Source organism: Dreissena polymorpha, chromosome 5 (assembly GCF_020536995.1).
Source record: "Dreissena polymorpha isolate Duluth1 chromosome 5, UMN_Dpol_1.0, whole genome shotgun sequence".
Taxonomy (NCBI): domain Eukaryota; kingdom Metazoa; phylum Mollusca; class Bivalvia; order Myida; family Dreissenidae; genus Dreissena; species Dreissena polymorpha.
The window spans coordinates 36,975,146-36,999,837 of record NC_068359.1 but is presented as its reverse complement, the minus strand read 5'-3'; the positions used below and the strand labels follow the sequence as shown (position 1 = coordinate 36,999,837).

Below are 24,692 nucleotides of genomic sequence, written 5' to 3'. Positions count from 1 at the left end.
TGTACTAATTTATTATCAAGTGCACTAGCATCACAAATGATCTCCAAAATTAAACGCAGTCATATTATTATATACTTCCCATGTTATGCTTTTTACCACCAGTCGCAAATTATCAAGTGCACTAGCATCGCAAAACAACCTCAAACATTATACATGCGCATTTAGAATATCTGACAACGGACGAACGGTACCGAATGATTTGCACCCTACTGCGGTTGTAATAATGCTGTCGATGTAAATACGCATATTTAGTTCAATCACACCTCGGTTGGCAGATTTTAGGTATTGATATAACGGAATTAATAACGATATACAAATTATTATAATTACCTTGCGTAACCATTTACTTTTTAAAGGAATACATTTGGCCAGGTAAATGCCCAATACGAATAATAAACACATGCGCAAAAAACTGCCAAGCTGCCTAGTCATTCTTGGTTTTTCAGTGGTTTATTTTATCTTCCCATTGATAGTACGTGCAGAACAAAACGCTCCATAGGCGAATTGCGCAACACGCCGTTATAACTACTTGTACTCATTTATGATCAAGTGCACTGGCAATCTCAAATGATCTCCAAAGTAAAACGCAGTATAGGCTTACGGCGTCATGCCATCTACCAGCATTCCCATATTATCAAGTGCACATGTCAAAAGATCACTAAAATAACTCAGTCACTATAAAATATATGCATCTAAAGCCAATGTCCTGATATCTACTACCAGTAGTATTCGGCTATTCGCATACTATCTAGTGCCCTAGCATCTTAAACGACAGTCACAATAAAAGGCAGTATATATATTAAATATTTCAAGTAACATTAAATACATGTAGGTCATCAGCAGCAATAATATAAACTTTTAACATACTATTTGTTTTGTACTATTTTTAGTAATGTTACTGATGATTACATTACTGCTCGTGCATGCTTGTACCATTGAAATAAACAATCGTAGTATATTGTTATAACGCGTTCTGAAATAAATTTGGCCACTGCGTGCGCACAAATATTTTGCAGAATGGTGAATAAAATTCAGCTAATTTTGGAGTTCTTTGATCTGGTAAGTTCAGCTTGCCAACCTTAAATTATGACATAGTCATAAAGCACATGTGTCAATCATAAACGGTTTACCCATTGGTTTAGTGAACTAAATGAGTCCTAATATAATATTACATATGCGTCTATTCAAGGCAAACCAAGTAGGACACAGTGTGATATGAACCGACCAATGTTTAAGTATGTACAATAACTGATGGGGTGAAACCACACACAAACCAGTGTTTAACATTCATTTTTTTAATATTTTTAATCTTTATATTTTTGCACATATTTTATATTAAAATAAGTCATATTTGCACCTTGAGAGGGATTTTGCACAGTATCCCGCAACTTTGGTCAAATACACATTGCAATCCAATATTATAAACTATTAAATATTAATTCCTAGTCGAGATCAGGATGCGTAAATTGTACATGAAAGACATATAAATGCACTTTGTGCAATGAAATATTACACAGTAAAATACATGATACATCTAGCCCATCCTGAGTATCAACTGGTAATGTTTTAAAATGTAAGAATTGTGCCAGATCAAGTCTGTACATGGTAGGGAATCACAATGGTATCTATAAAGACTAAAAACATCACACAGCACAATGACATAAAACCACAATAATCGTGTATTATTCAAACTGTCATTCCTGGAATTATCAATATCACACGTTATTACAACAGCACTACACAAATCCATCTGGAGATTGCTCAAATCACAAATAATACATGATTAAGTCTATAAAATTTAATATACAAATGACAATATCATAGTCCATATACATGAGCGATTTGTAAATCCAATAGGTGAAATGGCGGCCCAGTGAAATGCCCTGAATAACAAATTGTTCATTAAAAGAAGCTAGCTCGCAATGAAGCCAGCTAATTGCTGATAGTGAACGGATTCTCGCAAGTTACTTGGAAAAACATTCATGAACTGTTCCTTGCAGGACATGAAAGTACTGCTGAAGGTTCTGTGGTTTGACTGGCTTGCCAAGAGATCACACTTTTCCTGTTGTTTCGCCTGAGTTTGTTGGACATACTGCTCGGACGGATCATTTTCCGACTGGTAAAGGATGCCCACACTTCCGTTTTCACCTATACGAAACGAAACGTCCCTGGGATCCACCCATATCGTAAGCTCCGGTGGAAATGTTGACTCGAGAATTGAATGATTCAGTCCACATATTTTGCCAGCTTGCAAGATCAAAGGGTCCACATTATGATTTAGACGAATGCACCTGAAGCCGCTCCCTTTGAACGGTTTCTCTGGAAACCAATGGTCCTGGTAACGAGCACTTAAGATATTCTGTAAAACAGCATTGAACTGAGAACTCTTGTCGTGGTTAATCTCATTTTTTGAGCGCAGAATGTTCGTGAGAAAGTCCACAGCACTTTTAATTTCTTCCTTCATAATTTCGTAGGATATCTTATTTTCCTTTTTCGATTTTTTACACACAGAATTTCTTGTTCTAAAAGCGAGTCTTAACAGCTATTAGCTAACGTGTAATGTTCACACAAGAAGGAAGAGTTCAACTTTAATTAAATTTTCTTTTTCTTGTCAAGCTGTGGCGACGGCCGCCTATTTTGTGTCTTAAATATGTTGACTTTCTTTGTTCGTCGCTTCTTGTAAAATGGCGTCGTTTGTTTAGGAACATTGATATTTGTGTACGTCACTAAGTCACGCTCTCTGATTCGACCAATGAAAACATCGGTTTTATCGAACGTCACAATAAATTATTCCTTTTACGGTGTTACTAAATATAGATTATGACTTGTAAACAAAAATACGTGCAGTTTAATAGGTCAAGTCTTCTGCGTCATTACCGTACAAACATAGCTAAGAGCGCTAATCAAATTCAACACTACTATTGTTTCGTGTATTCAAGCCTCACAATCCATTAACGTAAACTAAAATGTTACGAAGAAGATAAATAATTGTTCATTACATTTGATTAAGACAACTATATAAACTGATGATCCTGACGAATATTTTGGTTGTAACCATCGCGTTATTAGAAGAAATATGGTACACAAGAGGGGTTCTCAAAGGGTATAAATGAGTTTTCGTTCGTTGTTACTTGTTTTGAACTTTTAAAATAATTTATTGTCTTGCACGGATTGAAATAAATCGTTATTATAAAACAATAAAATGCAAGAAAACCCAAACAGAGATTTATAATTGATAAGGAAGAATTTCAATTGTGGTTAATCATAAATGTTGTACCGTAAGTGTTGCACGAATGCTCTCCCTTGTACTACAAGTCATAAGCCTTTTAAAGGGAACTAACTACAATTATAAATGATCAAAATTATAACGTCGTTGCATCCCTTGTTTCAAGGAGTGCTTCAACAGGGTTTCAATTGTTCAATGAAAACTGTTCCAACGGACTGTAACAATTGTCCAGTATTTTACTTTATAAGGAGAGTTGTGCAAGTAATTATGTGTCAATTTCATAAAAACCACTTGTAAAACGAGTAATATGATTATAGGTGCTACCTAATTTACGGGCAAAAGCTTTTTAAGTTTTTTTGATAACCATGTATCAGGGTTCGACACTAAGGCACGTCCGACAGACATTGTCTAGTAAGATCGGTGGTCGGGCTAGTAAAACTGCGGGCTAGCTTGTCCGACTGGTCGTACATAAAAAATCTATACTAATTCATGTAACTGTTACTAATTGCTGTGAAAACCTTTATTTTTAATGGGTTAAATTACTCTCGTATCCGTTATTTACATTATAACAAAACTAGTGTATATAAATAAACGCGGAGCATTCACATGATTCATCGCTATTTTTAGACACAAAGGAGAGCTTCCTGCAGAAATTGCTTGTTTCCATTGGTCAAGGGGTAATGCATATTAATGATTTTTTGCAGTGTTGTAAAACTGAAGAGCATGATTTTATGACTTCTATCGAAAATCGGTATCGTCAATGTAAACATTTTTGCGTAGCAGACAAGAGAATGTAATTTAAAGATTGGCTTTGTTCAAGTTCGGCTTTTCGTCCGACAAATCAGTAAATAAAAAAGAATCCGACGCTTAAACTGACATGAAACTTTAATATGAAGAAACAAGAAAACGTCAATTGTATCCTAGATGGAAAATCGAGTCAGCTCCCATGGCTTGACTTTGACGAAGAAAAGCAAAAAAAGAGTTTTATTTTATTGTTTTACTCTATGCATCAAAAAAATCTGTTCACTGATTATTTACTGATAAATTCTGATTAAACAGTTACATGACACAATTGTGTTAATTTACTATGTCATTTATGGTCTAGTAGACATCAGGTTTGGGCTAGTACATTTTAATTTAAGAGGAGCTGGTCCGACGGTCTTGCTGTAAAAAAAGTTAATGTCGAACCCTGGTATTATTATTAAATATATGGACATGATTGTGTTCAAAATATGATAATTGTTGCAATAATTTAGTAATGCATCCAAAAAAATCAATCTTAAAACGAGTTACATGTTCCAAGCTTGAAGATCTAGCATCATATATATATTTTTTTGTTTTCTAGCCACAGGAATTTATAGCTGGTTCGATGTCTGTGGTATAGTGGATGGGGTGTCTGCTAACTGGCTTAGTCACTGGGAGGTCTCTGTATTGATCCTTTAAGTGGGAGCATTCTTTAGATAACCCTAAAGACATACTATGGCGTACCATTTGGGTTGAAAGTCAAGAAGACCTACACGTTAAAAAGAGAAATGTACGTCGAAGTACAATAAGTACGTCGACATGAATATAAAATACACTTCCAAGTATATATTTGTACGACTAAGTACAATTTGAACTTTGAGATACATGTTTGTACTTCTACGTACACATTTTCTGAACAGCCAATCAAAACACTAGTCTCTTGAGCCGCTTTTCCTTCAGATTTATTCATAATAAATGTTTAAAACTTTAGTTGAGGACAAAATGAATAAAAATATCAGAATGTCAAAATAACGTCACATAGAAGTTTCAAGTATTTAATGCATTGAAATAGATTATATACAAATTTGAAGAAGATTCAATTGTTACCTTTTTAAAATTAAAATTGTTCAGCATATTGTGCGTCTGAAATGATCATGCGGGGCGGAGTATCACGACCGTCCAGCGCATTACTGTGTTGGAAATTCCCAACGGTAACCAGTTACCAAGCATTAATGGGATAAATAATGTATTATAAACTCCCCGTTGGTGGTATTTTGTGATAACCATAACTTGCATAAGTCAGAGGTTAATTCCGCCACGCCAGGTCAATAAATACGCACAATATCTATGAGTTAGCGGTCGATAGTTGCATAATTTGGTATTAATTATAATAATAATAATGTTTCATAAATACGCACAATATCTATGAGTAAGCGGTCGATTGTGGCATAATTCGGTTTAAATAATAATAATAATGTTCAATGTCAAAAATCTCTAAAAGCAACAGATGTAAGGTGTCTTCTGATTGGCTAACACTCAAGGGTCGGTGAAAATTGTACGTCGAAGTACATTTCTCGATCTACTTAGTAGGTCTTGCAGACTTTCGACGTCATGGTACGTCATATAGACACTAAGTACTGGTCCTACTCAGGAAACAGTTTGTTTCATCAAATGTCTCAATTCAACTTGACAGCTTGCTAAAGCAGTTGCATTTAGCATACAGTACACTGATTTAACATAATCAAAATCATGTGATGTGTCAAATCAATTTTGATTGACAAATTTGACAGGATTTTTGTTTAATCCAATAAGTTTTAGACTGTCAAATAACACACACTACGTATTGAAAGCCATACCTGGAGCTTTCGTCTGTATATCACTGACTTCATCAGAAGAATGATTTCTACTGTTGGGAAACGTTAACACCACTAATTGTCTTCTTATTTATTATCAATGTATAATTATGTGTAACAGCATAACAACATACTTGATTCGCAATTAAAATATTTAATAAATACAGGTATCTTGCAGGTTTCTAATTTTCTTTCGCAAACTATTGTTGAATAGTTTAAATTTTGTCGCCACTAAAAAACTAGCCATTTTGTAGCAATTCTAAAATCACAGTCTAAACTGCATACACTTAGCTCTATAGTTACAATATGAATGCAAATATTAGAATGGCAATGCATCATGTTATATAATCCATTTTTTTATATTTAAACATTCAAATAACACATAACACAGTACATATATAAAAAGGTATGTGGTATTGTGTGGAGATACAAAACACTTCACATCATTTATTTGCACATAAAATAATAGTTACAAAATAAGTAAAACTAAAACACAATCATCAACCTACATTTCAAGAATATTTACGTATATGAAATTACTAAGTGGTGTTATTGTATTACCTTTTACAAAATTAACATTGCTGGTTTTGTACTAGCCATAAAACATTTATCATGGATTAACAAGTAACAACCAATTTATTAATTACACAATAGAACGGAAATCATATTAATTACATTATGCATTTACTAAACAAGCTATTTGCTACTGTTTAGAATTACACTATCTTACTAAAAATGATCACAGGTACTTAGTGCTTTTACATACTTGTGGTAAGTTTTGTATTACTAGTTTGACAATTATCGGCAGACACTTGTCGATATACAGACAAAATTTGCATGGGAACTTCCTTTTTTTTTCAGCATAATTGCCTTCAAATTGTTAATTTAACAACTCTTTGAAATTGTTTGCACATCTGATCTTATTATACAATAGCTGATTTTTGTTTATAGATAGACATATATAGACTTTTCAAAGTTCTATACAAGTTCACACATGTTCCATCCAAGCAAACAAGCAGAACCAATAAAGATCACCACAGATAATAACTGTGTGTATAGCTTGGAAATTTGATAAATCAGGAATCCCTCCTTTGTTGATTTCTGTAAACCAAAACTGTCAGTTTTGCTGGATAGAATGGCTTGTATGATGCTCAGCTCTTGCCTTCGGCTTCGCAGAACAGCTTCTAAAAACGGAAACCAACAAATATCGTAAAATTTGATCAATAATGCAGACAATTTATAAATGTCTTGTTTTTTGTTGATTTCGAATCTGGAAGATTTTTTACGTAAGATTGTAGTACGAAAATCCAACGGTATCGGATTTTGTGGTTTTAGGCCTAAACTAATTATAGTGATATGTAACCTTTCGGGATATCGGTAAAGTGCGAGCAGACGAGGTGTAAATACGTTAAAAATTAAAGCTAAAAGACTAAAAAGTTAGATCGGAATATCTTTAAATTTTGTGAATAAATGTGTTTCTGGTGGATAACAACGACAACTTACCAGAATATTGCTCATAATCACACGTAAAACGTCTTTCTGAGACATTGTGTACACACCGGTCTTACTCACAATAACGAAGTGACGTCACCATCTATGTATAGAATGCTTTCTGAGAGCGAATGAAAATGCGTCACATATTCTGGCAAATAAACAGTAGGGTGTCGTTATTGAAATACCGCGAGAATACTGGAAGAATAGAGATGCCAACTATAATGTTTAAAACAAATAATTTTTTAACAAGCGTTTGTGATTTGTCAGGATAATAATAACAATAAGATATCGAAAAGATCAAAGCAAATAAATTCGACAGAAATCTAAGATTCGGCAATATATTTAAGACGGGTTATGTTCACTTAAATTGTGTTTGGTAAAGACTGTAACTATATGTAGTGAACCAGTCTTCGGCTCATACTCACTGAAGAAGAGCATTCAGGGGAGATAATTGAGTAATGACTTAATTCTGAAACGGTTGCGAAGAAAAACAAATAATGCGAGAATATTTAGTGCGATTCGCTACACAATTATGATGTCATTGATATAACTTTTCCTGAGGTATGTATTTACATGTGATTTAGCATATGTCAAAGTGTTTTTGATTTGTTCAAGGCCATAAATAGCATCGCGAAAATATATGTCGCGTGGCAAATTTTTTTGAGACGTATCCATATGTAGTATTCTTATGTAATTTTATGTCTAAATTCCCATATGTATGAACGGTCAACGCCCGCTTCGCGGGCTTTTGCCCGTATTATTTGAAAGACGAAACACAAGTGATTTCATCACAATATTTATTCTTTCAAACGCAAAGAACAACATAACTAAACGCTATAAAAGTATATTCACAAAATGTTTGTTTGAAATATAAGAAAACGAAATTATCTGGGTTAAGCCTCGAACAAGTTCATGCGCATTAAATAATAATAATATTTAAATTAATAAGGTATATCGCTTTTACTAATACTGTTAATCCCAACAGAAACGCTATCATCTATAACTATAGAACTACAAAATGTAACTCAATGAAGCAATGAAGACCCGATCAGGCTCATAACAATCGTTGACACACGTCATTCATCTGGACTAGCGCCCTTTTCATGAGGATCCACTTCACACGCTTCTGTTTAGGGACTCTGAAACACAATACAAAGTAATTACAGTAACGACACGTATGTTCCAATAATTAATTAATATTGTTCTGTTTCAAATTAAACACTAAAAATAGGGTATTTTTGTTCCGGATAAAGACAACTTCTGTAAATATTTTATCAAACAAGAAAAAAAAACATTAGAGTGTTGAAACGAAAATATATATTTTTAAATAAATATATCTCTATGTATACATTTATAACATGCGTCTAACCTTGTCCCCATTTTCGTTGCAGTACTCGGGGTCGACAGGGGCGAATCCTTCCTTACTGACCAGCCAGAACGTGCGCACTTTCCCCTTGAACGCCAACATCAGGTCGTGGTCAGTCTGCGTATAAAGTACATAACCCATTCATGCCTAGCGTTAAGGGTTAAGTTGATGCATGAGTTTCAGAACGCGCGACCCCCGTATATAATGTTAATGTTCACCTCGATGTGTGTTTCTCGTCGGGTATCAAGTTGGTGACTTGGACCAACTATTTACACCTTAGCGAGTTTAACAACTGGAACAACTTACATGTATATACATGTAGAAAATCAATATGATAATTACATTTATTCGTTTGTGAGTGCACGATGGAGGCGTGTAACCAGTATCGTCTTCGGCAAAATCGCAACCAAATACTAGAAGTACACTGACTGTCACATGAAATGTGTTCATTTCAGATCTTTATATTCACAGGGTTTATGTGTGTATTTCGAATTAAAAATGCCCTGTCGCGCCTCATGCATTCTTGTAGTCCAAATAATTAGACGTAAGCTACCCCGCTTACGTAAATCGACCTCATATTTATAGGAGTAGCATTCTTGACGACCCGGAGTGTGTCCCCCACACTCATACCTTATTAGCTTTTTGACTTCCGAAGGTTTAGACGAATTTTGAATTATAGCTGCGATTTACATTCTTTGGTGTGTTTTTTTTTTTACTGAAAGATAATTGTTTGTGGTCTTGTGTTGTGTGGAAAGCCGGAATACTCGGGGGAAACCCCACATGTCCGGTATTGGGCCCACCAACCTAACTCATATGCTTCCGGAAACGGGGATTGAGCCCGGGTCGCATAGATGTGAAGCGCGTGTACCAACCACTTCGCTTACCGGACTGCCAGTTTTCCCTTCATAGCTCCTACCTTTTCCACAAAGTTGTCCCGCTCTCTGAGTATGAAGCCCCCAAGCTCGGTGAGAATGTTGGCCGTCGTCTCGCTCAGGTGAATCTTGCACGCTGAAGCAGAATTAATGCACTTGAACACTTGAGTATATGAATGTCTCTATTATTAAAACAACAAAACATGTATTAGCAAACAAGCAAGATATTAAAAACGTATTGCCACAAGATGTGCGTGTATAATATGAACACAATGTAATCCTCATTAATTGTATTTGAGTCCTGGAGATTTATTTGTAGTTTTTGTGCATTGACGTCCGGTTAAAAAATTGTCATAATTGAATATGATTAGGATTTCAACGTTGTTTTTTTTACGGAAACCATCTTTATTTTTTGGCAGAAACAGAAAGAATGATGTTTTTTCTCCGTACAGGTAACATTTATTACGTTTTACACAATACCATGCTCCATATAACTCTTAGATTAATACAAGTTTTATTTTGCTTTTTCATTTACCGGATACATTTACATATACATACATGTATACAATAGCAAACATGTAAATTAAATTAAAATCTTCACAAAGGTATAGCTGTTGAGTTTTTCGGAAACAAAGATACCGGGTAGTGCCAAGGTGACAATTGTTCCTAAATATAAAGCTATGCTGGTGATGGAAAAGTTTATTTATTGGTTCGAAATGTCGTTTATTTTTATTTTTCCAGTAACTTGTATTAAAGAAATTCGCGAGATACCAACGTCTCATAACATCAAAACAACGCTTCAATTAACTCTTTCAGTGCTGTTACCGAATTTGTAAGGCCTTTGCAAACAGTTTGGATCCAGATATGACGCCACAGAACGTGGCGTTTCATCAGGATCCAAACTGTTTGCTATTCTGATAGTATTCTATGGAAAAAAAATCGAAGAAAATGCTAATTTTAGAAATTCAGCAGACGACATTTTTGCAGACGACAAATTTCCCAGCATGCAAAGGGTTAACGCCGCGGGGTAAACAGATGCGATCTCACCAAAGGACCTGTCTAGCTCAAGGGCTGCATTCTGCGTTATTGACATCCTTTGTTGGACACCGCATTAATTGAGGTGCTAAATGGCGTAAACAATCGTCAATACATAGGCAAATTTTGCTAATATTGAACGCTGATTAGTCCAAGCAGATCAAAGGTGATGACACGGCATTAGCAAATACTTAGTCGTCGCGTCGGTAGTAGAATAATCGAGAATGTGAGATTGCTTTAAAAGAAAATGTAAGAATAGACAAAAACAGTTTTACAATCTGATGATAATCGCTGTATTACAAAGGGTGGACATGAAAACTGCTAATTCGCGATAACAAAAAATACCAATATTTCAATGGGTTTTGTTTTCTGATGTCTTTTTATCGCACTTTGTGTTTGCGCTTGTCAATTTACAAGATTGTGATTACAGAAAACTCACCAGACTTAACACTTGTAACAGCTGGTATTTTCTGTAATCCCAATCTTGTAATATTTCATATATTACCATACTGTCTTTGGTGACATATGTACATATTTCAACAAATAAAGCCATTTTGTCCTTGTAATTCTTGTGATGCGAATTTTTTTAATCACGACCATTTTTAAACTTCCTTTTTTTCTTTATTTTCACACAAATACACAAGTATAAGCGCGCAACTCAAGAACATTATTGCAAATTGACATGACGCCTTATCTATGATCACTCCGACCACTAGAATTGATCCACCAATCAGCGATCGATTAATCTGGCGCACTCGTTAGCAACGACCTGTCCGCGATTTTCTAGACAAGCTGCATGCTTAGGTTCACTTTTATTCCAACGAGTTTCTTTTGTTTTCCTCTTAAAAAAACGATTAAAAATGGTTAAACGGTGTCAATAGGGATTATGTAACTCGGACAATCGATATCCAGAGACAGATTAGTTTGTGACATTGAATTACTTTCGTTTCCTAAGCCGAAAAAAGATGCAATGCGGTCTTGACAAGAGCGAGTGGAAGCTTCAAGAATTACCGAGATCCCCTTTATAGAACATTAATTTATTTCACAAACTTGAAATGTCATATAAGCAATAACTAAGCATTATTAAGTATGTATTATGTCACGTGTGCATGTAAAATAATTGAGAATGTTGGTACCCAATTCGTGTAACTTTACGAAATCCCCGTTAAAGATCGCGTTTCTGTGTGTGTCAGAAACAAGTGAAAACCATTTTGTTATTATTTTAATAAAGACGTATCGATAAATGCTATGGTAAAATAGTTATTATTACTGATATTAGTTAACCAATAAATGCGGTAACTTCGGGAAGTCGGTACCTGCGCGAGCGTCTGATATTGGTAGCCTTATTAATTTATAATAGCCTGACCGTATTCCATTTCGTACAACGCTAATTTTATATCAGACAATGTCCAAACTTACTGTGTTGTTTTTGCGCTTTAAATTAAAGTGATTGATAAATGTCCCATAAGCAATGTTTAATATGATTAATATCACTTTTATACGCAATAACATGTGGGAATGAGGTACCCACCCGGCGTCAGAAAGCGCGTAAAACTTCACCGAATTCCCAGTTATAAAGCGCTATTTCGGGTCAAATACACGGGTAAGGGGGAATGTTTCGGTAATAATTTTGTTAATAACACGGGTAAATACCGGTGAAGTGTTAATTTATTGCAAATACCACCATTACACGTAATAACGGGTTCGATTTCGGTAAGCGCGCAAGCGTTTGAGAGCTTGTTTAATGTACCGATTTACCCGTTATAAATAGCTGATGTTCTCTTTAATCGTATATTTTTTGCATTTGCAGAATAACTAAATGGCATCAACCCCTTTACAAGTGTAATATGGTGTTTAACAAGTCCATAAAATCATCCGGAATATCGCGTAAATCTATATGCAGTCAAAGAAGCCATTTTGGTGTTAGCTTGTCTAGGTTTTCTTCCCGCTGAGCCACGTGATTAAGTGGGCGGAGCGATCACTGATAAGGCGTCATGTCAATTATGACTCAGTGTCTTTTCGGATATGTTATAAGTGGATTAAGTATTGATCGCGTGAAAATTTATATGAACTCAACATACAATAGCAATAAAAAGAAACTGACAGTAATGATTTATATCCTAACTGAAAATAAATTGTTAACCCTTATAATTATACCCTTTTTGTATATTCTAATCTATCTGTCGTCTGCTTCGACATTTCTTGATGTGGGATAATGATTTCAATTTTGTTGGTAATTATTTTGTTTACGAACGTTGCTCAAATGATACCCAAAGATATATTAATAGATCTTTGTTTATAATAAAGAAGTCGGTTTTGTTATTTCTCTATAATTAATGTGTTTTTGTTGCTCAAAATACTAATTAACGTTAAAAACATTCGACACTTTTCAAAAGGTAAGTAGTATAAAAAGTTGAGTTTTGCAATGTTGCAATTATTCACGCTTGCGCTACTTTCTGAAAACAGTACCATTTAACGCATGTTGCAAATGTCCGCCATCTCGCAATTTTATGAGTAAAGTAAAACACTGCAATATATAATTTTAAAATAATATTTCAACCTATATTGATTGCGTATTCGCAAGGTTACGGGGTTTTATTTTCTGCAGTCAAACGATATGCATATTTTATTTCATGTGCAAAATAGGTATCTCGACATATTTTCGGACAGTCGTTTTCGGATACGGTACGGTTTGTCGATTTTAGTTTACTTTCGGCATTCTTTATAAAAAAAATTATAGAATGACGAATACATATGCGGTGTTACGGATGGTCTGGTTGACAATATTTCGTTGTGTACTAACCAGAACTTGCACCTTAGATAGACTTTAAAAATTGAACAATTTGAAAGGGCAGTTTTCTTATTTTATTAATAGTACTTTAATAAAAGTATTTATATTTTTGTTTTAAAGTAAACATGTATGTAACTGTAGCTGATGTCTGGTTTGTTAAGTCACACCCCCAACCTTGATTGTATTATTTATTGTAAAGACATGATAATATTTTATAGGAAAATGACACTGATATTATGCTTGTTTTTAAGTATATATTATAACTTAAATCCAATAGATATACTTTTGATTAAACATTGATAACATGAGATTCATTTTTTCCTTTTTACCTTCAGTACCATTTTGCAGAAAAGTCTGCTTCTGTTTTGGCTATTATTTTTTTTAAGGAAAAAATATGGCTATTATTTTCTGAAGGCCAAAGTGAGCACTGCAAACCCATTGTGGTCTTTAAAACAAAAAGCTTTCTCTAACTGAAGGAAAATCTATGTTTGCTTATACAATGGGTTCCAATTATGTTGCTGATGTCATCCACAAAACATTCTTGAAAGTTTTATTATCCACGCTGAAAAGATATACAATCGACCCAATATTCAAGCACCGTTAGATCAATACAGTCTCTAAAATATTCAGAGTACTAGTCTTACGTCTTTAAATTTTGTCTCGTTTTGGGAAAACTGTGCTTAATGCATTTGCGTAAAGTTTCCTCCCAGATTATCATGTGCAATCCTCACACGCTAATCGGAGAAGACGCTTACCATTTTTATGGATTTTCTTTTTAACGAAAACCCGGTTTAGACAGAAAGTGTCATCCCTGATGAGCGTGTGCGGCCCAGTTTTCCCAGACCGACGCCTAATAGAAACCGTACGTTTTCCGAGTGACTCCATCTTGGACGCCACGTTGACTGCCTCCCCGAACACACAGTAGTGCGGCATCTTGGTACCCACCACGCCGGCAACCACCGAACCTGAAACACGCACACGCGCATTACTTCCGGTACATTCATCGGTATTCGTAGGCCGGGAACCATCTGGCAACATCATACGCATACCTGGCTCAATCTTGTGGACATCCGTGTGTCACATTATTGCTATGTTTGAGACTCACTGTGACTATTCGTGAGATACATCGTTCTTATTGTCGAGACACATCATGACCGTTTGCGGAACACATCATGGCTATTCACGTGACACACCGTGGGTAGTTGGGGAAGGGGTTACACCATGGCTCTTCACGGGGGGGGGGGGGCACGCCGGCTATTCACGCTGGCTTAAATAACTACCGTTTCAATTCATCAGTATTCGTATGATAGGAACCATCTGACAATATCAAACCCATATATGGCTAACGTTCGCAAATATTGCTGTGTCACATCATGTTTTTTTTTGGAGAGACACATCGTTGCTATTCGCGTGACATACCATGGCTGTTTTCGAGGAAGGGGGTTACACAACGGCTATTCGGGGGGGGGGGGGGGCAGCAATTCGTGGGTGGGACGACTATCACAACTATTCAAATGGTACGCCATATATTCACATTATGGCTATATCTAGGAGTGGGGTTAGACCATGGCTAATCAGGTGATGGGTGGGTAACATCATGGCTGTTCCGGGTTGGGGGCGGGGGGAGTAATATCATTGCTATTCTGAAGGGGATATCACCATGGCTATTCGCATGACATCACATATTAATGGATATTGGTAAGATAGGACTCTTACAGTTGACTTTGTTTTGCGCGCTCCTGGCTTAGGTTCCGTACATATGGTCACACTATATATTCACAACTAGAGACGGATGAACGGTCAGACAGATGCGGCAAAATAGAAACCCATGTTAATCATAGTTCGAAACCAAAAGGGCATATAATGTACCATACGGCGCGCGTCAACCTGGGAACGTACCACTGTGACAGCCGATCCGGAGCTGTACGTAGGTTCCGGGAATGTGCGGGATCTCCATCCGGTTCACGTGCTCCATGATGTCCAGCGACAGGGAGGCGATCTCCGAGGCGTGGCGCTTGCCGTTTGGGTTGGGGACCCCTGCATCACATAAGTAATTTCATTAACTCTTTCAGTGCTGGAACCGAATTTTGAAGGCCTTTGCAAACAGTTTTGATCCAGATGAGACGCCACAGAACGTGGCGTCTCATCAGGATCCAAACTGTTTGCTATTCTAATAGTATTTTTTGAAAAATCGAAGAAAATGCTAATTTTAGAAATTCAGCAGACGACATTTTAGCAGACGACAATTTTCCCAGCATGCAAAGGATTAATTAAAGGGGGAAAACAGTATAACAACATACCGGGGGATCGTTACACTCTGTATTATTATATAATACAGCTGAACCACATTCTCTCGAACAAGCTCAAGTCAAAGTTCTGGACTTTAAAAAATTACAACCAATTCGTTCTCATATGTTTTTATATTAATGTTACCCCGGAGAGCTTTTTAAAACCAAAATCGAGTCAACGTCAATATGGAAATTATGACTTCACCTGACACGACGAGGTAGGCGTCGCCTATCGTCTCCACCTTGTATACGTCATACATCTCTATCCGGTCGTCCAGGCACGAGTAGATCGTGTTCAGCATCTCAACGATCTGAAAGCCGTTGAGTTAAATGTATAAGAGGCGCGCACTGGCCAAACCGGGCTTCGTGCTTGAGGGTAAAGTAAAGTCTAGCCCCTTTGACGTCCGCAGAGGCTATTCCGGGAAGATAAGCTTTTAAAGGAAGTCTTTTTTAAACAAAGATCCAGTCTAGGTGGACAGTTTCGCCCAAGATTAGCATGTGCGGACTGCATAGGCTAATTTGAGACGACACTTTACATACATGCATTTAGTCCGGTTTTTCTTGAGAGCGGCTTAGTTATAATAACTACTGAAACGAATATGGTAAATTTTAATTATAGTACTAATACATTAGACGTGGAATGAATATCATGCTACTCTTGATATGGAGAAAAGTTTGTTGTTATCAATTATCCCCTCAAAATAGCAGCACAATGGTTGCGACCATATAAAAGCATGTCAAAAGTATATTCTTACAATTTTTAAAAGTTGTTTGACTCTGGATTTACCAAATCTAATCAATAGTCTTCGTTGGTTAGAGCAATTTATTAAAGACATAAACACCATGGTTTTAGTAGCCTGTATACTTTGAAAACCAGAACATTTTGATTTTTATAATTTTTTTCTTTAGTCTTATTCAAATTATAGAATGTGTTTTCCGAGTATGGCGGCGGGTCAGCAATGTTTACAAATACTTCGATCCTAATTATCATCATTCACAAGAACAAAATGTTATGTGCCATAAATAGCATTGGAAGACTGTATAGTTTGAACACCTGAGCGTTATTTGCTTCGTATTCTATCCTTTGCTTCTTACTGAAAGCTTACAATGTGTTTATGTTTAAGTATGGACCAAGATCCCAACAATACCGCTCGATTGGTAATCGTCGGCTCAGATATTACTTAAAAGTACTCTCAAGTATACTACAAAGCACCCCGGGTACTCTCAAGTATACAACAAAGTACCCGGGGTAAAGAGCCTATACCAGAAAGTTCCATGGATAATGTCCGGGGGCCTTTTAAGCGTATTTTCCGTACCCGGCGTACATTGTTGTAGTCTTATAAGTATCCGGGGTACTTTTAAATAGCAACTAAGCCGACAACGACCAATTGAGACATAGTACCATAACATATAGACGGACCTGCAGCGGCGAGCTCCGCGAGGAGATCTGCGTGAAGCCGACGATATCGGAGAACATGATGGTGGCGTTCATGAACTCTTCGGTGTTCACCTCCTTGTTCTGCTTAAGCTGATCCGCCACTTGCTTCGGCAGCATCTGGTACAGCAGCGTGTCCGTGCGCTTCTTCTCCTTACTCAGCGCCTTCGTCCTTGTTGGAAAAAACGGGGCTTAATGCATGTGCGTCTAGTGTCCTCCCAGATTAGCCTTTGCAGTCCGGTGAGGCTAAACAGGGACGACACTTTCCGCTATTACGCTAATTTTCGCTGAATTGAAGTATCTTCTAGCGGAAGCATATCCAGTCTATGTAGAAAGTTTCGTGTGAAAGATTGATGACAATCTGTGGTGACACTTTACGCACATTCATAAAGCCCCGTTATCACAGGAAAGAATCTGGTTTAGCAGAGTGTCCGTGCGCTTCTTCACCTTACTCAGAGTCTTCGTCCTGTAGACATGATCCACGCTTTGGAAAAACAGGGCTTAATGCATGTGCTAAAGTGTCGTTCGCACAGGCTAATCAGTTAGCATGTGCACTCCACACAGGTTAATCAGGGACGACATTTTCCACGCAAACTGGATTTTCAATAGGACTAGACTTCCTTAAAACGAAAAATTCCATAAAAGCGGAAAGTATCGTCCCTGATTAGCTTGTGCGAAGGCTAATCTGGGATGAAATTTAACGTGCATACACAAAGCCCGTTTTTCACAGAACGCTTCTCATACAGAACACGTTCCTGTAGCGACATATAGAACACGTTTAAGAAGCAACATAAAGAACACCTGCTTGGCTTTCCGCTTGTATGGAAATTTTTGTTCAAAGGAAGTATCTTCGTAGCAAAAATCCAGTGTACGCGGAAAGTGTCGTCCCTGATTAGCCTGTGTTAACTGTAACAGTGTACGCGGAAAGTGTCGTCCCTGATTAGCCTGTGTTAACTGTAACAGTGTACGCGGAAAGTGTCGTCCCTGATTAGCCTGTGTTAACTGTAACAGTGTACGCGGAAAGTGTCGTCCCTGATTAGCCTGTGTTAACTGTAACAGTGTACGCGGAAAGTGTCGTCCCTGATTAGCCTGTGTTAACTGTAACAGTGTACGCGGAGAGTGTCGTCCCTGATTAGCCTGTGTTAACTGTAAAGGCTAATCTACGCACATGCATTAAGGCCCGTTTTCCCAGATATATATATATATAATGTAATAAGGACTTATACCTCGAAAAAACAAACAACAAATCGACTAAAGGCCGCGTGGTTGTGACCTGTCGGCGATATGGTAACCAAGAAACACGGAGCAAAAAAAGAGACCAGCCCGGTTGTGACCTATCGGCAATTTGGATGGATCATATCACGGTATAAGGACTTTAAAGCATGGAACACCTCACAACAAAGAGAGGAGCGCGGTGTTGACCTGTCGGCGATATGGATAGACAAATACACACATCATTTAATATATAAAGGACTGAAAACCACGAAACATTGAACAACACAGAGAGCAGCACGGATGTGACCTGTCGGCGATGTGGATGGAACAATACACATGGATATCTTTATAATGTAAAATTACTTTAAACTACGAAACACCAAAGAGATCAGCATATGTGACCGACCTGTCGGCGATGTTAATATTGCATGTCGGCGAATGCGGATGGAGCTATATACACCTCACATAATATATAACGAACTTAAAACCACGAAACAATGAACACCAAAGAGATAGGAGCGCGTTGGTGACCTGTCGGCGATTTGGATGGAGCAATACCCACCTCATATAATGTGGACAGCGCTCAAAACTGAGAAACACAAAATAACAAAACCAGCAGCGCGGTTGGTACCTGTCGGCGATATGGATGGAGCATCTCTGGATCTCCACGGTGAGGCTGTAGACGGCGTACACGATGACGGGACACAGGATCAGCACGGCGCTGAAGATGACGCAGATCACGATGATGTTCGTGAGGTCCGTCGTCTGCTGCTCTTTCAATAGGGAGTCTATCCGCAGCGCCAGCGACGTCTGAGCGTCATTTACTATGTCCTGTGATGAACGCAGACTACCATGGTGCATCTTATTTTGAGCCTCGCTCTGGGTGTACGGAGTTTTAAGCATGTGCTTTAAGTGTCGTCCTCGATTAGCCTGTGCAGTCAGCATAGGATAATCAGTGACAAAATTTCGCGTAGAGGAGACTGTCTTTACACGAACAGTACCATAAAAGCTGAAAGTGTCGTCACCGATAAGCCTGTGCGGACTGCACAGGCTGATCTAGGATGACACTTTACGCATATGAATTTAACTTCGATTTACCCGAGCGAGGCTCATATCAAACTAATAAGTTGTAAATTCTAGATAGTGGATAAGGATTGTGTTATTCACGGTGATTTGATTGTCAAAAAGAACATGATGATAATGAAGAATCTGATTATTATAACTATGAACGTAATCATGATGATCATGGTCGTTATGATGAGGATAATTTAGAAGAAATGGATGATGATCAAGATTATAAGGACTGAAAACTGAAATACAAAGAGGTAATTAATATGATGGCTTTGATGGTTGTTCTTATCTTTATGTTCTTACTTTGTGACTCTTCAATTTACCTGGAAGAAAGTCATGTTTTCGAACCAGAAGGTCGCCTCCGCGAGAGAGCCGGTCGTGTTATTGTCCTCCCCGGTATATCGGGCCCGTATTTCCAGCCGCTTGCCGTGGATGACCGACATAATACCCGGATTGTCGCTGATGGTGTCGTCATAAACATCCCGCGCGATTTCCGAATATTGGCGCGCAGTGGCAAACGACGTGTTCGCCGTGTCCTTGCAATGTTCATAAATAACAGATATGAGTCTCGCTTTGGGATAACGGGGCTTAATGCACGTGCGGTAAGGGTCTTCCCAGATTAGCATATGCAGTTCTTACCGACTAATCAGGAAAGACACTTTTCACCTTAACTAGATTTTTGCTAGAGACTGCCTTCAAACAAAAAAACCCACACACACCATAAAAGCTTAAAGTGTCGTCCCTGATTAGTATGTGTTGACTGCATATACTTATTTGGGACGACTTACCGGACCTGCATTAAATCCCGTATTCCAAGAGCAAGGTTCGTATGCATTTTAATAATCTAGGAGGCGGTAATTGGAAAGCAAGGAATAATATAGACTTATAATAGAAAAAATAAAATGTGTATTGTTAAGGAGTTAAATAGCATGTACTTCATTCAATGCGAGCTGTTATTTAATTACCTAGTAATTTCCTGTCGTCCAGCCTGATACAAAGTTTTTTGCGCGAGTAACGCACAGCATTTCTTATTGTTATACAAGCAAACCAAAAAAAAGTTGTATAAGAATTGCCATTAAAATAATTACGGTTTATGTTCTAGAAAAGACTGTAACATTATATTCCAGACCGCGCTACATCGCAGCATGTTACCTGGCTCTCGACAAAGTAGAGGTACTCCTCCCTGGTGGGAAACTTCCCGAGGGCAAAGAAGATGAGCCCCATGGCGCGCTCCCGGCCCAGGTACTCCCTGGCCACCAACAGCTCCTGATAAGCCACAAACGCCTTCCACACCTGGGGGAGCGACAGTGGAGACATTGTGTGATACACAATTACTTTTAATGAGTCTTAAATGTCTTATGTGTAAATGGTACAGCGGCAGTGGAGACAGTTTGTGATACACCTTTACATTTAATGAGTATTATAGTTCTAATATGTGAATCGGACAGCGACAGTGGATACATTATGGGGTAAACCTTTACTTTTAATGATTCTTAGACGTCTATGTATATGTGAATGAGAGAGCGACAGTGGAGACATGGTGGGATAGACATTTTCTTTTAATTAGTCTAATACGTCTAATATGGGAAACGCACAGTTTAAATAGATATGGGATATCCTTTGTCGATATTTTACATCTAACCGAATGTTTGTATTGCTTTTTTCATATTACCAGTGTATAACGAATCTTCGCGAACACGGGCCAATTATGAACATGTGCATAAGAACGCATATAAACTGACCATACAAAATCACCACAGTTGTTTCTCCTACCACACTGTATACATAGCGAGGGATTTCACTGCGACGATTTTGGCTATCGTTTAATTTGTTTATTCGATAAGGCGAGTTTGGTTAGAAGTTATTGGCATAAATTAATCAATACATATTAACAATATATCATATTGAAAACATGAAAACAAATAAACACCGATATTTTAAATCAATCAAAATAATATTTATCAAAGAATTCCCGCCCCCTTACCCAACCACGTAAACCCCCGGTAATCTTACTGATAGACCCCGACCCCAACGCGACCCACGCTCTGCCCGGGCCTCTGATATTGTCTGATAGAACCCCAACCGATCCTCACCTACTCGCTGTGCATTTACCTCTGATATAGTCTGAACGACTCCAACCCTCAAGTGCCCGCTGTACCCAGACCTCTGAAATGGTCATAGACCCCTCGACCCTCACTTACCCGCTCTGCCCGGGCCTCCGATACCGTCATAGACCCATCGACCCCTCACTTACCAACTCTGCACGGGCCTCCGATACGACCATAGACCCCTCGACCCCTCACTTACCCACTCTGCCCGGGCCTCCGATACGGTCATAGACCCCTCGACCCATCACTTACCCGCTCTGCCCGGGCCTCCGATACGGTCACAGACCCCTCGACCCCTCACTTACCCGTTCTGCCCGGGCCTCCGATACAGTCATATACCCCTCGACCCCTCACTTACCCGCTCTGCCCGGGCCTCCGATACAGTCATATACCCCTCGACCCCTCACTTACCCGCTCTGACCGGGCCTCCGATAAGGTCATAGACCACTCGACCCCTCACTTACCCGCTCTGCCCGGGCCTCCGATATGGCGCGATAGAACCACTTGATGAAGACCTCAATCCAGGCCGTGTATGTGTTCAGCTCGTCGCGGAACGTCACCTGCAGCGTGTCCAATTCATACCTGCCGGAAGTAGACATTCAATAATCGTCACAATGGTAACATAACTCATTCAGTGCTTATATGTTACGCTACATGCATTAAAGAGTCGCGCTCTGGTTAAACGGAGCTTAATGCATGTGCAGTCGGCACTGGCTAATCAGGTAAGACACTTACCGCCTGCACTGAAATTTCGCTAAGGTGAGACTTCCTTTACAAGAAAAATTCCATACAAGCGAAGAGTGTCGTCACTGATTAGCCTTTGCGGACTGGACATGCATTAAGCCCCTTTTCCCCGGGCGCCGCTCAAATACCTTTAACAACAAGCTACGAAATGGCATTGCATACTGTAGTAATCTTTTGTGAAATTTATGTACGCGGCGGTTCCGGAAATTGAAGTCACCCAAATGAAAAAAACCCACATAAATCTCCTATTCTTACCTGTGCCTGTTGAGAAGTTTGATGAAGGACTCGCTGGAGTCGAAGTCAGAGTGCGTGCCGCTAAGGGTGTTCGGCCAGTAAGGAAGCGTCTGTGTCGCCTCATCCGTTTCCTGGTAGCGCTGCAACAGGAAGTTCTTCGTTTCCGGTCGGATTGCGCTCAAGTAAAGGGCACTCGCATCGCGTTCCCGCTGCAGCGCACGGATCAGAATGCCCATGTCGAGACTAAGAAAAACACACCAACACATGAAATTTATGATTGTTTATCGTTTTTCAACGAATATTTCGTCTTTAAAAACTTCAGAACTCTATACGGGTCAGTGAGGGGTGCAAAATACAAATGTTTCTGATATATTTTTTTGGATTTCAACTGATGACTTTTGAAACACACATTCACGGAAAAAACGATAACGTGTTATATAATAATGATAATTTGTTACATAGAATACCCGGTATATGTGTTAATGAAAGGGGTCAACATGTTCTAGATTGCACGTTTTCTATTTCGTTACTTACGGGAGATTTTCTTAAGATTTACTAGTAATTCGAAAATTACAAAGGTCGTGAAAAGTCGAAATCCTGGGTAAAGCAGCTATGCCGAAAAAAAAGAGAAACGTAGTGGAATGTTAACCTGAATAAGAGGGTTGATCGGATGTGGCGAGAGGACACGTAGCTGCTGAGGGCGCTCCCGAACGAGTTTCCGGTGAGACCCATCAGGATGAGCACCGGAACGAGGATGATCGCCAGCATCTTGATCATCTGGTTCCGCTGGCCCGCCGTCGTGATCGGGTCGCCTGCCATAATAATCGGAAAGTGTGGTTATATACGGATTTTTTCATTACGGTTTAATTAAGGGAAAGTGTGGTTATGTACGAAAATCTATGATCGAGGCGGTAACGGGTAAAGGGGGGGGGGGTTATACCGGAATCTTTATGAAGGATTCTTTGCCGGGTAAGTGGCGATCAGATACGGAAATCTGTGTGTAGGACGGTGAATTGCCGGGAAAGTGGTGATCTTATACAAAGATAACCTTCCCAACATTAAATTATAAAGTACATGTATACATATGTGTCTCGTAGTTTAAACAACTATAGCTATTTTGACATAGAATACCAAAGACGATCTTTAAACTTTTAAATTGTTAATAAAATAACGACTAGCTCTAGTTCTCAGTATCATATTATTATTTTTCCCAGTTTTCAAAACGCTTGTTTAACTCTGGTAAATTATTATTTTTGTGTTGTTTGAGCTCAAAGTGGTCCCGCGTTCGTGTGCACATAAGCAAAGTTTTTCTATAGATTTTTTTTCTTGCCATTCTAATCATTATAAACTATCTATAGTAGTTAAGCAGTTTTGTTAGTATGTTTTTTTTTTAATTGTAAAAAATCTGTGAACACGTTTCCTTTTAGACTTACAAGAAAACAAAATGATTACACTATGATTATATATATATGCACACCTCTACAGGCAGTCTGGCACCTGTTTCCGGTGTTGTTCGTATGCAGCATGTCCATGATGGCAGCGTTCAGTTGTGATGGAGACAGTGACGTCATCGAACCGGAAATGGGGTCATGCATCCCGGCCTTTGCAGGGTGGATGGTGCCCTTCTCTTTTTGCCACCACGGCATCTTAAGCTGTCTCTGAGAGTTTACATTTTTATATTTAAGTGATCGAGAAATCTATATATGCAGTTAAAATCTGTTGCATATTTAACGGTAATTGTAGAATATAATAAAATATAATGTTGTACTATAGAATTGTAATTATATTTTTATTCAATGTTGCGATCTTCCGGAACTTTTTGTATATGCTACAGTATCTTTACTCATGTTTTTAAACGTGTTTATAGTTTTAGATTAGTATTTTTAAACTATATAGTATTTTTGCTTATAAATGATCTTATGTTCATGCTGGTAACAAACAATAAACATGCGTACCGTGTATTGTTTTAATAAAAATTCCCTCTAGAGCAAATCCTTAAATCGTGCCGAAATGTCTATCTCAGCATGAGGACGGCGTTCCTGAAAATGTGACTATCGCAGAAGGACCATGCCCAGTCGTGTTTTTTTCTTAGACGGTGGTGACAATATCGATATGGCATCGGCATTGTCTCCTTATTTCCGCATCATTATCAACTTTGGAAACTTAGCGAAACGGCGTTCGCAACTACCACATGTGCTAATCGAAAACGGGTGCGA

General features: G+C 38.2%; 2 protein-coding genes across 2 annotated transcripts; both read right to left on the bottom strand.

Moving 5' to 3' along the window:
- Window positions 1–1,279: 1,279 nt before the first annotated feature.
- Window positions 1,280–2,712, bottom strand: LOC127881690 (protein BTG2-like). Its single transcript, XM_052429797.1, has one exon. The coding sequence runs from the start codon at window positions 2,462–2,464 to the stop codon at window positions 1,913–1,915; it is 552 nt and encodes a 183-aa protein (XP_052285757.1). The 5' UTR covers window positions 2,465–2,712; the 3' UTR covers window positions 1,280–1,912.
- Window positions 2,713–8,447: 5,735 nt separating this feature from the next.
- LOC127881702 (uncharacterized) lies at window positions 8,448–24,122 on the bottom strand. The gene is made up of 14 exons (XM_052429808.1): window positions 23,954–24,122; window positions 23,126–23,288; window positions 22,498–22,719; window positions 21,963–22,080; window positions 20,543–20,683; window positions 19,714–19,926; window positions 18,951–19,150; window positions 17,090–17,276; window positions 15,875–15,980; window positions 15,281–15,418; window positions 14,248–14,346; window positions 9,600–9,691; window positions 8,687–8,800; window positions 8,448–8,456 (listed from the first exon to the last, which is right to left on the bottom strand). The coding sequence occupies exons 1-14, from the start codon at window positions 24,120–24,122 to the stop codon at window positions 8,448–8,450; spliced, it is 1,971 nt and encodes a 656-aa protein (XP_052285768.1).
- Window positions 24,123–24,692: the final 570 nt, after the last annotated feature.

Coding starts and splice junctions, on each gene's coding strand:
- LOC127881690 (XM_052429797.1), bottom strand. CDS start 2,464: ATGAAGGAAGAAATTAAAAGTGCTGTGGACTTTCTCACGAACATTCTG.
- LOC127881702 (XM_052429808.1), bottom strand. CDS start 24,122: ATGCCGTGGTGGCAAAAAGAGAAGGGCACCATCCACCCTGCAAAGGCC. Junction 22,081..22,497: donor AAACTTCTCAACAGGCACAG/GTAAGAATAGGA, acceptor TACTTCCGGCAG/GTATGAATTGGACACGCTGC. Junction 15,419..15,874: donor CGCCTACCTCGTCGTGTCAG/GTGAAGTCATAA, acceptor TATGTGATGCAG/GGGTCCCCAACCCAAACGGC.